The sequence below is a fragment of the Microtus oregoni genome, unplaced genomic scaffold (assembly GCF_018167655.1).
Source record: "Microtus oregoni isolate MIOR12 unplaced genomic scaffold, Mior012 000114F_ref0000099, whole genome shotgun sequence".
NCBI classification, from domain to species: domain Eukaryota; kingdom Metazoa; phylum Chordata; class Mammalia; order Rodentia; family Cricetidae; genus Microtus; species Microtus oregoni.
The window spans coordinates 2,056,147-2,067,826 of NW_024544743.1; the positions used below are offsets into that span (position 1 = coordinate 2,056,147).

Genomic DNA, 11,680 nt, shown 5'->3' on the forward strand with positions numbered 1-11,680 from the left:
GTGAAACCCAAGAAGTCACTCAAATCATTTAATTTTTTTAAATGATAAAGCTCCCCTTGATGGGGAGTCTTTTAGGCACAGTGGAAGAAGCATTGAAATTAACGCTATAAACGCACACAGGTGACTCACGTCTGCACCCACACCTTGCTAAAAGAGCAGTGTGCCGGGCGGGGTGGGGCACGCCTTTAGTTCCAGCACCTGGGAGGAAGTGGGCAGCTCTCTGAGTCTGAGGTCAGCCTGGTCTACAGAGTGAGTTTCAATCCAAACAGGGCTACACAGTGAGACCTTGTCTCAGGGGAAAAACAAAAGAGGAAGTGCTTTTAATTTTGGTTGCTTGTTATGACCGTCATGTGCATAACTTTGGTATGAGTAGTTCAGAGTCGTGATGCAATTAAGCCATGACTCCAGCTCTCTTCCCTCCCTCAGCCTGCAGCTCACTAAGCAGCCCCAGGTAGGCTGGACGTCATGATCCTCTTGCATTAGCCTTCCAAGTGCTGGGGCCTTGTGGGATTTTTGGACGGGGTTGTCTGCTATTCACTGGCAATTCTGCCACACAGGAAAGACTCCGGAGCCCACTAAGCTCCTCAGTCACTTGCCTACAGAGGCCCAGTCAGTGTGTGGGTGAGTCAGCTGCTGTGCAGGACTGGACAATGACTGTCAGGCAGTAACTGCCCCAGCCTTAAATGTTACAGACAGCTTGTCCCTCGAAAGCTAACCCCATAACTCGATGACTCTAAAATTAAAGAGGCAGCCGGGCAATGGTGGCGCATGCCTTTAATCCCAGCACTCGGGAGGCAGAGGCAGACGGATCTCTGTGAGTTCGAGGCCAGCCTGGTCTACAGAGCTAGTTCCAGGACAGGCTCCAAAGCCACAGAGAAACCCTGTCTCGAAAAAAACCAAAAAAAAAAAAAAAAAAAAAAAAAAAAAAAGAATAAAGAGGCAAAAGACAGACACAACTTGGAAATCATTGCAAGAGTAAACAAAACAATAGCACATAATATGCACTAGGCTTCAAAACCCAGTTTCTATACAATTCTTTCATGTACATTTAAATATAATTCTATTTTGACACATATAACCTAAAAATTACTTCAGGATACCTTTTTGATGAACTGGCTAGGGCTCAGTATAGTGGAATTTCCTAGTACGTATGAGGTTCTAGATTTCATCTCTAATGCTATAAAAATAGTCTAATAAATAAGGCTAGTTAAAAAATAAGAGCTGGGGATGTGGCTCAGCCAATATCAAAGCACATGTCTTACATTTGCAAAAGGCTCTGGGTTTGCTTTCAGTACTGCAAAACAAACAAACAAACAAACAAACTAAAAACCCCTATGCTAATTTAGATCAAAAAGTAACCAAACATACACAGACCTCATAGTGTCTCAATAATACAGGGTATTTAACCGTATTTAGCCACACAATAAAATGTATAATGGAAAGAGACATATAATGACAGTGCATGTAAGTTGTCTGTTACCTTGGGAAAAGTCAGAAACACATATATACACACACACTAGAGCTAGATGTGATAGCACGTGCCTGTAATTCCAGCCCACAAGAAACTAAGGGAGGGGATTCATGAGTTCAAGATCACCCTGGACTGAATAGCAAACTTCAGACCAGACCAATCCACTAGAAGAAAGAAGGGAAACAAAACAAAATGAACACTACCCCTCCTCTTCCCCACTGCCCACACATACCAAAACACCACCAACACCAGAACACTAAAAATGGGCGTTTTCTGATGTAGCAAAAAAAGTCCTAGTAATGCCTTGTTTCTGGAGATGGGATTGGCTATGTAGTCCAGGCTGGCCTCAAGCTTGGGACCACTGACCTGAGCCTTGGTAAGCTGGTATTACAGGCAGCAGCCCAGTGCCCAGGCCATAAGTTAATTCTCTCCCTGCCCCTCACCCCAAGACAGGGTTTCTATGTGTAGCTTTGGAGCCTGCCCTGGAACTCACTCTGTAGACCAGGCTGGCCTCAAACTCACAGAGATCCTCCTGCCTCTGCCTCTCAAGTGCTGGGATTAAAGGCGAGCACCACCATCGCCTGGCCTAAGTTAATTCTTATTAGGTGAAGTAACGTTAACTGTGAGGTACTCTTGCTAAACAGAAACAATGAATCTAGAAAATACCTGGTAGTTTGTGCTGGAAGACACTTTCCATGATATGCTTGATTTCTAGCCTTTGATCCAGGTTTTCATTGTGTAAACCGAACTCCTGCACCACTCTGTCAATGGCACTGCCGACTGCTTTTATCTGGGAGGGTGTGGGCGGGGGCAGCGTGGTGAGCAACTCTTCCTCCTGCTTTTCCTGTAACGTCAATGGTAAGATTAAAAAGACTCATATGTACTCTGGCCTTTCACTTCTCACTGAGATAGTACCCTGCAGAATTTTCTGGACTCTTCTGTGCTTTCCTTCTTAGACATGGTGGTCTTCAGCCTACCACACCCACACCCAGGCACGCACCATGTAGTTAATATGGATAGGAAGGAGCAGGCAGGAATAAGGAGACAAGAACATGGATGAACAACAGACATCATGTGCCTCCTGCCAGTGGCTTCCTACATCCTGACTCAGTACTGGGGAAATGCACAAGGCTACCCTGCAAACACAGGGAGCAGTGGAGCAGTCTCTGGGGTGTAAGGAAGCCAGACTCACCCTGAGGTTCTTCTTGTGCCTCTTCTCCTTGATATGCTTATGAGCAAATGGGATGGAGTCGATCAGAGCATCACACAGCTTGCAGGTGTACTTTGCTGTAGGGCAATTTCGTGGTCGCTACAGTTTGAAAAGATTGACAAAAAGATGTATCTCCAAACATTTAGAGAAACAAAATTAGCCAGAAGAATGGTTTCCCCCATCACTTCAAAACTGAACATCACTCTTGCCTACCTACAATGGCGGTGACTCTTGATTTTCTTAAACCACACTGAGTGTCTATCCCTTAACATACAGACTTACACAAGGATAAAGAAGTGGAAACCCAATCCACTGAGGCAAATGTTGCAAATACTAAGAGTGTAAAGTGAAACAGATATGACCCAGAAAATGTATGCACAAATATGTTACCCTTTTTAGCCTGTGGATGCAGTCTCTCTTCAGCCGTTCCTCGGCCTGATGTAAGCCCAGCAGCTCCTTTGTTGAAAGTACAGACTCGTCAATCACAGGCCCTTCCAACTCTCCATCCTGCTCACTCTCTTCATTTCTAGTCCTCCGTGGCTTCCGAGGTCTGGACCGCTGTTTCTTATTTTCTTAAGTTAGGGGACAACAGTGGCAGTGGTGAGTACCATCACTTGGAGTAAGAAGTACAACTTTCTCCTTTGCACTCACTTGCTTACACACAGCCCTGGGGATGGAACGTAGGTCCTCACATATGCTGGCAAGTGCAAGACCCTGTGCTCTCCCCCAGCCCACAGGAACTTACTCCAGTGATGGGCAAGGGGCGCCTGAACACTGAACAATGGAGAAAGCACTCTCTACATTCACCCATCCACATAAATCACTGCATTACGCTGCTGAGCACAATCATGCAACAGACAAAGTCTCCCGCTGAAGGCAGATGTAACTGCAGTTCCAATACACTTGATATATAATGTACACATACAGTATTTTCAACCAAACTGTAAGTGCACCAGGTGTTCTCAAGACAAGTATTCATATTTGTTTTGTTTTAAGTGAAGACTCCCAGTAGAGAATGGACAGCACTGCATGGACTTGGAGAGCTTAGAAATTGATCATTTTCTTATGTGACTGCATGAAATCATTTAGATGCAAATTTAGCCTTCAATCACAATTGGGTTTCTTCATTAAGAAGAAAAAATTCAAGCCAAAGTTTTACTGAGAACACACAGTTCCCACTTTACTTTGGCTTTAGTTTTTTAAAATACCACCGGCACATTGAGCATATTCCACAGGGGAAAAACAACTGGCAGACAAAAAAAAAAAATCAAAGTTCAGATGAAATAAACGTTATGAATTCTTTGTTAGTTCTATAATCCTTAGAACAAATAAACAAATTCAAGCTAAACTACTTTTCAACCTGTGAAGCATACAATAATTGTGGGACTGAACTTTAATTGTGGGCGTGGCCTTGGGACTCCTATCAGGTTCTGAAAGACAATGCATGCTATGCATAACGTGGGGCTAAGAAAATATTTATCCCTGAGCTAAGCCTCTGAATGAGGGCTGAAGAGATGGCTCGCTGGAAGGAGCTCCTGCAGAGATCTGGGCTGTGCTCCCAGGACCATAGAGCTTATGCAGGCATCGACAATGCACAAACCCACATAAACAATAATACAAATCTATTTTATAAATAATAAAATAAATCTATTTAAAAATTCTGATTAAATAGATGGAATGGTTGTTATTGACTTTTCATAAATTAGTGCTTGGGAGAGATTTTGCATAAAGCAACCTCTCTCTGGCCTTCAGAGGAACTCGTTACCAGTATAGCAATTGCAATGCACTAGCTAATTTCAGAAGGGAATTCTGGATAGAAAAGGAAATGTAGGACTTCCAATCTTAAAGAATACCACTGCTGGGGCTAGAGATGGCTCAGCAGTTAAGAAGGCTCACAGTCATCAGTAAGTCAAGTTCCAGGGGACCTGATGCCCTCCCTTCCACCACGGGCTGCTATATATGGATGGTGTACAGACAGCCATCCAGGTGTGCACACACATTCACATCTTACAAAAAATAAAGAATGCCACTGCCAGATTGGGAACTTAGCTAGGTGGCAGAACACTTGCCCAACATGCACGCGGGCACCGAAGACCTCACGATGTGTAGCCTGGGGAAGACAACCCATCAACTGGCAATAATCAGCTACAGCTGTGATCAGCTGTGCACTCTGCTACACTGGGACACCGAGGCAAGGGAGAACCGAAGAAAGGGTTGGGTGATGGCAACAGCAAGCATCACCATCTCGTTCCACGGTGGAGGGGAAAAGCAAGTGCTTTTGTGTGCCCTGCCTCCTGTGATCGCTACAGTAATCCCCTCATCAGTGCTGAGATTACCCCATCGTGCAGTTGGTGACAAGAGCCGACTCAGAGAACTATGTGACTTGCTAAGGACACAGGGCCAAGGTAAAATAAAGATCTAAACTGCAACTTAAAATATACCAGAAATGAGCTTTGTACCTCCCAGTATGCAAAATGAAGAGAAATCCCCACAAGGCCCCTGTGGCACACACCGTTCCACATCGGGAACAGACAGAACTGACAGGGCCATCGAGGCTCACAGTACCAACTGTGAGGAAAGCTCCCTGAAGCAGCAAAACAGCCAGGAAGGCTGCCTACCACTGACAAGATTTCATGCTCCCTGGGTGCCAACCCCAGCTGTCGGGGAGCATTCCAAGTCCCTCACATCTTATTTGCATACGGACATCAACCCAGTCACAGAGGACATTTGAATGGATGCCTCCAGTCAGCCTATGAATGACTTTGCCCCAAATACTTTACACTGACAATTAGACATTTGAAGGCTAAGGGAGGGGGCAATAATGTAGAATTAAAAAAAAAAAATCAGTACTTAAAAAGTTTTAAAAATCAACTTTAATATATTTTTTTCTATCACATCTCATAGTTTGATTGATCCTTATTATTGCAGGCCATGGTGGTGTACCCCTTTAATACTGGAACAAAGGAGGCAGAGGAAGGTGGATCTCTATGAGTTTGAGGTGGCCTTATCTACATAGAGCATTCTAGACCCACCAATGCTATAACAGGAGACCCTGCCTCAAAAGGGAAATTTTCAATTTCTTCACTTGGGAACTTAAAACTCATGCCTGGACTTCATACATACATACAAACATACATACTTAGATGAGCTTCTGCAAATGCGGGACAATGTACCCCACTTCGCACCTGCTGAGGTGCCTCCCTAGTTATTCCGAAAACGGGGACGAGCATGTGTAAGAGGGTTTAGGTCTGCACTCAGCCCCTTTAATATTTCTAGTTGCAAAACACTGATCCATAACTATATCAGCAGCAGCAGCAGCAGCAGTAGTGATTTTAGACAGGGTCTCACTAAGCAGCCCTGGCTGGCTCACTAGGTAGACCAGGCTGACCTCAAATTCACAGATCTGCTAGCCTCTGTCTCTTGCACTCTGAGAATAACAGTATGTGACACTCAGCTTGGCTTAACACTCACCTTTTAAGGTGGGTCGTCAAGCCCAGTCAGTAGGGTACGAGACTCTAAAAGTCCCTTTCCCTGCCCTTTTTTTCATTTGTTTGCTTTATTTTTTCTTGAAACCTAGACTGGCCTGGAGCTCCAGATCCTCTGGCCTCCACCCCCGAAATATTACGATTATATGAGTAGGGCCACCATGCCTGGCCTAAAAAACTCTTAACCGTCCCCTCTCCAAGGTCTTGTCATGTAGTCCAGGCTGGCCTCAAATTCTCCATCCTCCCGCCTTGTCCTCCCTACTTCTGAGATTGCAGGAATGTGATATACACATCTTAATTTTTTAATTTCTGTAAGACAAATGTAATTTAGTGTCCACATCTACATGAATGCTATAATATAGAAATACTTAAAGTATGCAAAAAAATTATTAAAAAAGAAACAAACAAATCAAAATACCAATAAATATTCAATTTCCTTCTCAGGACTCCAGGTCCTACAGGACTAAGGAATGGCCAGAGTGATAGAATGAACACCTAATTTGTTTCAGTTGAGTTTCACTTTCTCACCCAGCACTGTATAAACAAGTCTGCACAGTCTGACCTCTCCAGTCTGCACAACTTCCAACAACAGCCTTTCTAGTTTGCCCAGCTCTAAGATTTGTAGGCTATGGTTCTTTTTATGGTGTGTGTGTGTGTTTTGTTTTTGAGACAGGGCTCTTTAAACCCTACCCCAGGAAGAAGCAGGAGGATCGTTGTCAGGCCAGTCTGGTCTACATAGAAAGTTCCAGGTCAGTTAGCACTACACATTAAGACACTTGTCTTTAAAAAAAGCAATTTTAGTCCACTTTCATACTATAAACAGTTTTCACATTTTTGCATCCAATTTACGACTTTTATTTCACATCAGTAAATACATCAATTAAATAAATAACTTTCTTGTTTTGAGGAATAATTGCTACACAACATCTACTTGCACCTTTTAGAAAAATATACAACCATTTGTATAATTATTATAAGCATGTGAAGCTAGCTCTGACTACATGAAACTGTCTCAGAAAAAGAAACAGATTTTGATTTTTCTGAATGGGAGCAGCACTGTTTTTATCTGCATTCTGGGCCTCTAAATACCCATTTTCAAATTCTGTCGTAATGCTTGTATTTCAACTTCCCAGACCCCACGCGACTTTAACAGCAGCTCAGCTTCCCTTTTCTCCCCAAACCTTCTCTTTCCCCACCACTACCTCTTTTTTTTTTAATTTTATTTTGATTTTCAAGACAGGGTTTCTCTGTAGCTTTTGGTTCCTGTCCTGGAACTAGCTCTTGTAGACCAGGCTGGCCTCGAACTCAACAGAGATCCGCCTGCCTCTGCCTCCTGAGTGCTGGGATTAAAGGCATGCGCCACCACCGCCTGGCTGCACCACTACCTCTTCCACCCTCTCTTTGGAATATATGCAGCTTATACTGTCTTCACATTAAATATTTTTAGTTTGAAATTGTCATGTACATTATGAACACATTTTAAAGTTAAAATTATGAACATAAAAATACATATACATTACTCAGAAATTACAGCGTGACCTCCAAGGTCATATGACCCCCCCTCATCTATAAAGTGTTTACTAATAATGTAAAATGGGCCTTACTTTTTTTTGAGTTTTGGGGGACAGTACCCTACTTGGCGGCCCAGCCTGGATTTGAGCTTGTGACAGTCCAACGTCTGAAATATGTTGAGTTACCCAAGTATAGCACTATAAACCCTAACATAATCACATTAAATAGCTCATTACTGAAAATAACAAAACTAATTTGGATGAAAAAAAGAATACAGACACGTAACCTAGAGACGTGAAGCGTACCAGGGCTTCCTGCTTCCATCTCTGACATGGCTTCCAGGCCGGCGATGTCCTTCTGAAACAGCCTTCTGGCTGCTCTGCAGCCTCTGCCGTCCGGCCACCTGTAGCACTCGTCACTTTCTTGAAAGGAGTCTTTCCTTGACCGGCTTATGGTGGGAATCCTAGGTCCCGGCTTGAGCTCTCTCCAGCTATCTGCATTACCAGCAAGTTCATCTGGCAGCCATCTCTTATTTTGATCTTTGTGGTTGTCATTCATCCAAACAGGCTGGCTGTACATTGGGTTTTTAAATGCATATGGATTGCTGGAAACCGCATATGGTCCTTTCCTGGGGGTGTTCCCATAGTTCCCGGGCGCTATCTTTTTTTTGGGAAGGCCTTTTTCCATTTTACTGCCGTGGCCTTTAGCATAATCATCCATTATTAAATAATCTTGTTGGGGATGACCCCTTCTGAAATCATCATCATCAGTAATTCCACGGTCTTTAGTGCGCTTCACAAAGTAAGGTTTTGCTGTATCTCCCATGGTCTTTGACTTCAACTTTCTTACTTTGTACCTGGAAGAAGGCATTGTGGCAGAAACAAACAACTATAAAATGATATCATGCCAAATACTCTAACGCATCCCCATTAAAAAAATAAAACTGCTACACATTCCTAATAATTAGTATATTCCTGAAGTTAGGAGGCTTAGCCCTTTAGTGCCCACAAAAACCAGTCTTTTATGTTCCGACCAAACTTGAAGATGCTTCTATAACCTCACAAACTAAGGTAGCAACTTGGTTAGCTTCTATGTAGCAAAAAAACACCTCTCGTCAAAGTAAACATCCTAAGTCAACAATGTTACAAAACTCCCCCAAGTCTATTAAAAAAAAAAAGTTGGCAATTACTTTCAAGTGTCAAAGTAGCCGAAATTATGTGAACAGATTTAGACCAAACCCTCTCTCGGCTTTCCTTTTCACTTCAGACCCGGCGCGACGGCCGGGAGAAGGAAGGAGCAACACTCCCCAGCAAGGTACCACAGTCTCAGGGCCGGGCTCCCGACCGAGGGGCAACGCCAGCTGACTTACCCGATTGTTTAGCCCAGCCCCGGACAAGTCCGGTTTCGACACCAACCACAATCTTCCGCGGAATGACACTCCTTTTCCTTCCCCATTCGGCTGCCCCACCCCTGTGTGCCTCAGTTTCCACAAGCGGAGTCCCTAGACGATGGAGGCAGCGGCCCCGCACTACCGGCGACGAAGGCGCCGTGGGGACTGGGAAGCAGGAAGCGCCTGGCCATTGACAAGGTTCCGGGGGTCCCTTCGGGGCCAGGGCCGGAGCCCCGACACAAAGTGAAGACACGGACTCGAACCCGAGGGCTCCGGGCGCGCAGCCGGGCCGAGGCGGCCCGAGAAGGACGGCGCCAACGTACCTCGGGGCCGGGCAGACGGGCTCCTCGGGGCCCGGGGTAAGCCACGGGCCCAGCCCGGAGGCTAGTCCGGGAGGGACGCGACGAGACGGCGCCCCGGAGCACTCACCGAGCGCCGCTGCGGTCCCCCGCCGCTTCCTGTCCGGGCCGGGCTCCTCTCCGTGTTTTCCTTCGGCCCCACTTCCGGTGCTCAGCGCCGTCTCATTGTGCGCGATTGGAGGCCGGCGGTGCCCCGCCCCGCGCTCCGCCGCGGGCCGGAAGCGCGCACCGGAAGCACGCTCCGCCCAGCGACGGGCGCGCGCGGCGGGTGCGGCCCGAAGGGTCCGGGTGGCTCTCTTATTGCGGGCTCTGCTGCCGAGCGCTCTCGGACTCCCCTGAGGCCCCTTTGTGGCTTCCGGGGAGACTGAGCCAAACAGTTCCTAGTGACTCAAGGTGTGAGCGAAGGCTTCGTGGCCGACCTTGAAGAAAGACCGGCGACCTAAGCCTCTGGCTTACCCAGCTCTCATGCTCCAGGGTACACGCCTCCTCTTTTCTTTCGGTTTCATGTGATTTAGTTTGACTTTTATGAAAAGTCACATTTTGGCGGAGACAGACAGGAGAATCTCTGAACTCGAGGCCAGTCCAGTCTACATAGGGGAACCCTGTCTCAAAAACAAAACAAAAAGGTTCTATTTTGAGGAATACATGTATTGGTCAATTTTCTAGCCCAGCATTCATTGTTATCCGAAGTGTTCTAAATGCCTCAAAAACATCAAGCAACTAATATATAGGAAGTGTTGGAAAAAATAAAGCCGTTTTTATTTATATGCTTACCACATAACAAATTTAAATCCATTGGTTCTGTAGCCAACAGTCTTTTTTTTTAATATTTATTTATTTATTATGTATACAATATTCTTTCTGCGTGTATGCCTGAAGGCCAGAAGAGGGCACCAGACCTCATTACAGACGGTTGTGAGCCACCATGTGGTTGCTGAGAATTGAACTCAGAACCTTTGGAAGAGCAGGCAATGCTCTTAACCGCTGAGCCATCTCTCCAGCCCCTGTAGCCAACAGTCTTAAAATGAGGAACATATACCAGCCTTGGCTATTCCAAGACTCTGTCTTGGAAACTTTGTACATAAATATTAACTCAATCCTACAGATTTAGGGCGTCAGGATCATGATACAATGTTGCAAAGCAAAGGGACACGCTAAGTGGTAGGTGTTCTACAAACAACTTGTCGGAGTTGGTTTTCTCCTTCCCGCTCTGTGGATCTTGGTAATCATCTGCGGCCCGTCCATGCTTTTACTTAGCCATTTCCAGGGGCCCACAAAGTCAGTACCTGGTCTGCTAACATAAATCGAGTGTTCCTGTCACTCTGTAAAAGTTACACCCACTGGCATGTGACCACCAAGCAACCTAGAGTATGCCTCTGTTAGATGCGGTTAAGGAACGAAGTGGCTGAGGGAGTGAGTTAGAGCCGTAGCTGGTGTTGCAGAGGACCAATGTTCACTTCCCACCACCCACGGTGGGTTGCTCACAACCATCTATGACTCCATCCCAAGGGGATCTGACACTCTATTGGATTCCATCAACACCTGCATGGCACAACACACACATGCAAGCATGTACAGACACATACAATCTTTTAAAAATGAGGAAAGTACATTAGGAACAATTCTAGGGGAAATCCAATTATTCCCATTTTTGAGATGGCAAAGCTTAGCCCTTAAAGAGACCTGACTGAAATCCAAACCTTCAATAGCTGGAAGTTTTCATGTAGCTGTGTGTGACTTGAAACACACTCTTAAAAATTTGTGATAGTCTCTTATGTAGACGTTTTGGTTCTGAAAATTCATGGGAGCCGAACTAATAATCTGTTTGCCAGGCAGACAGTGGCATTTCATAAAGTCCAAAAGGAGTTGCTTCTACATCATTACATTTATTATGGGCCACCGCAGCGTCACCACGCCCAGGTGAGTAATCCCTGTAAGCCAACTGTTCCTGGAATCCTAGAGGAAGGACACAGCATACACGGTTTTCAGGATTTAAAATACTTTTATCTGCATTTTCTTCAATATATTTCCCATATTCTTTTCCTATTCTAAATAGTTGCTTTTAAGCTCCTGAGTGCTGGATAGATGGCTCAATGGTTAAGAGAATGAGTTACTCTTGCAAAAGTCCAGGTTCGATTCCCAGCACCCACACGTCAATTTATGACTGTCCATACTCTAGTTCCAGGGTCTCCAAGACCCTCTTCTGGCTTCCATGGGCACCAGACACACATGTGTATAGAGATACATATGAAC

The 11,680-nt window shown here is 45.2% G+C and overlaps 1 protein-coding gene across 6 annotated transcripts in view; it reads right to left on the minus strand.

Moving 5' to 3' along the window:
• Positions 1-9,554, minus strand: part of LOC121443897 (terminal uridylyltransferase 7) — a 51,760-nt gene extending 42,206 nt beyond the window's left edge. For 3 of the 6 annotated variants that reach the window (XM_041645653.1, XM_041645654.1, XM_041645649.1), the window contains exons 1-5: positions 9,048-9,554; positions 7,984-8,534; positions 3,072-3,253; positions 2,664-2,780; positions 2,138-2,315 (exon numbers count right to left, since the gene is read on the minus strand). In XM_041645653.1, coding sequence (XP_041501587.1) covers positions 2,138-2,315; positions 2,664-2,780; positions 3,072-3,253; positions 7,984-8,503 — 997 coding nt within the window. In that variant the 5' untranslated portion in view covers positions 8,504-8,534; positions 9,048-9,554. Of the gene's footprint in view, positions 1-2,137; positions 2,316-2,663; positions 2,781-3,071; positions 3,254-7,983; positions 8,535-8,867; positions 8,997-9,047 lie in introns of those variants that run through there. The other 3 variants (XM_041645650.1, XM_041645651.1, XM_041645652.1) reach the window with 3 other exon arrangements.
• Between the last annotated feature and the right edge of the window lie 2,126 nt (positions 9,555-11,680).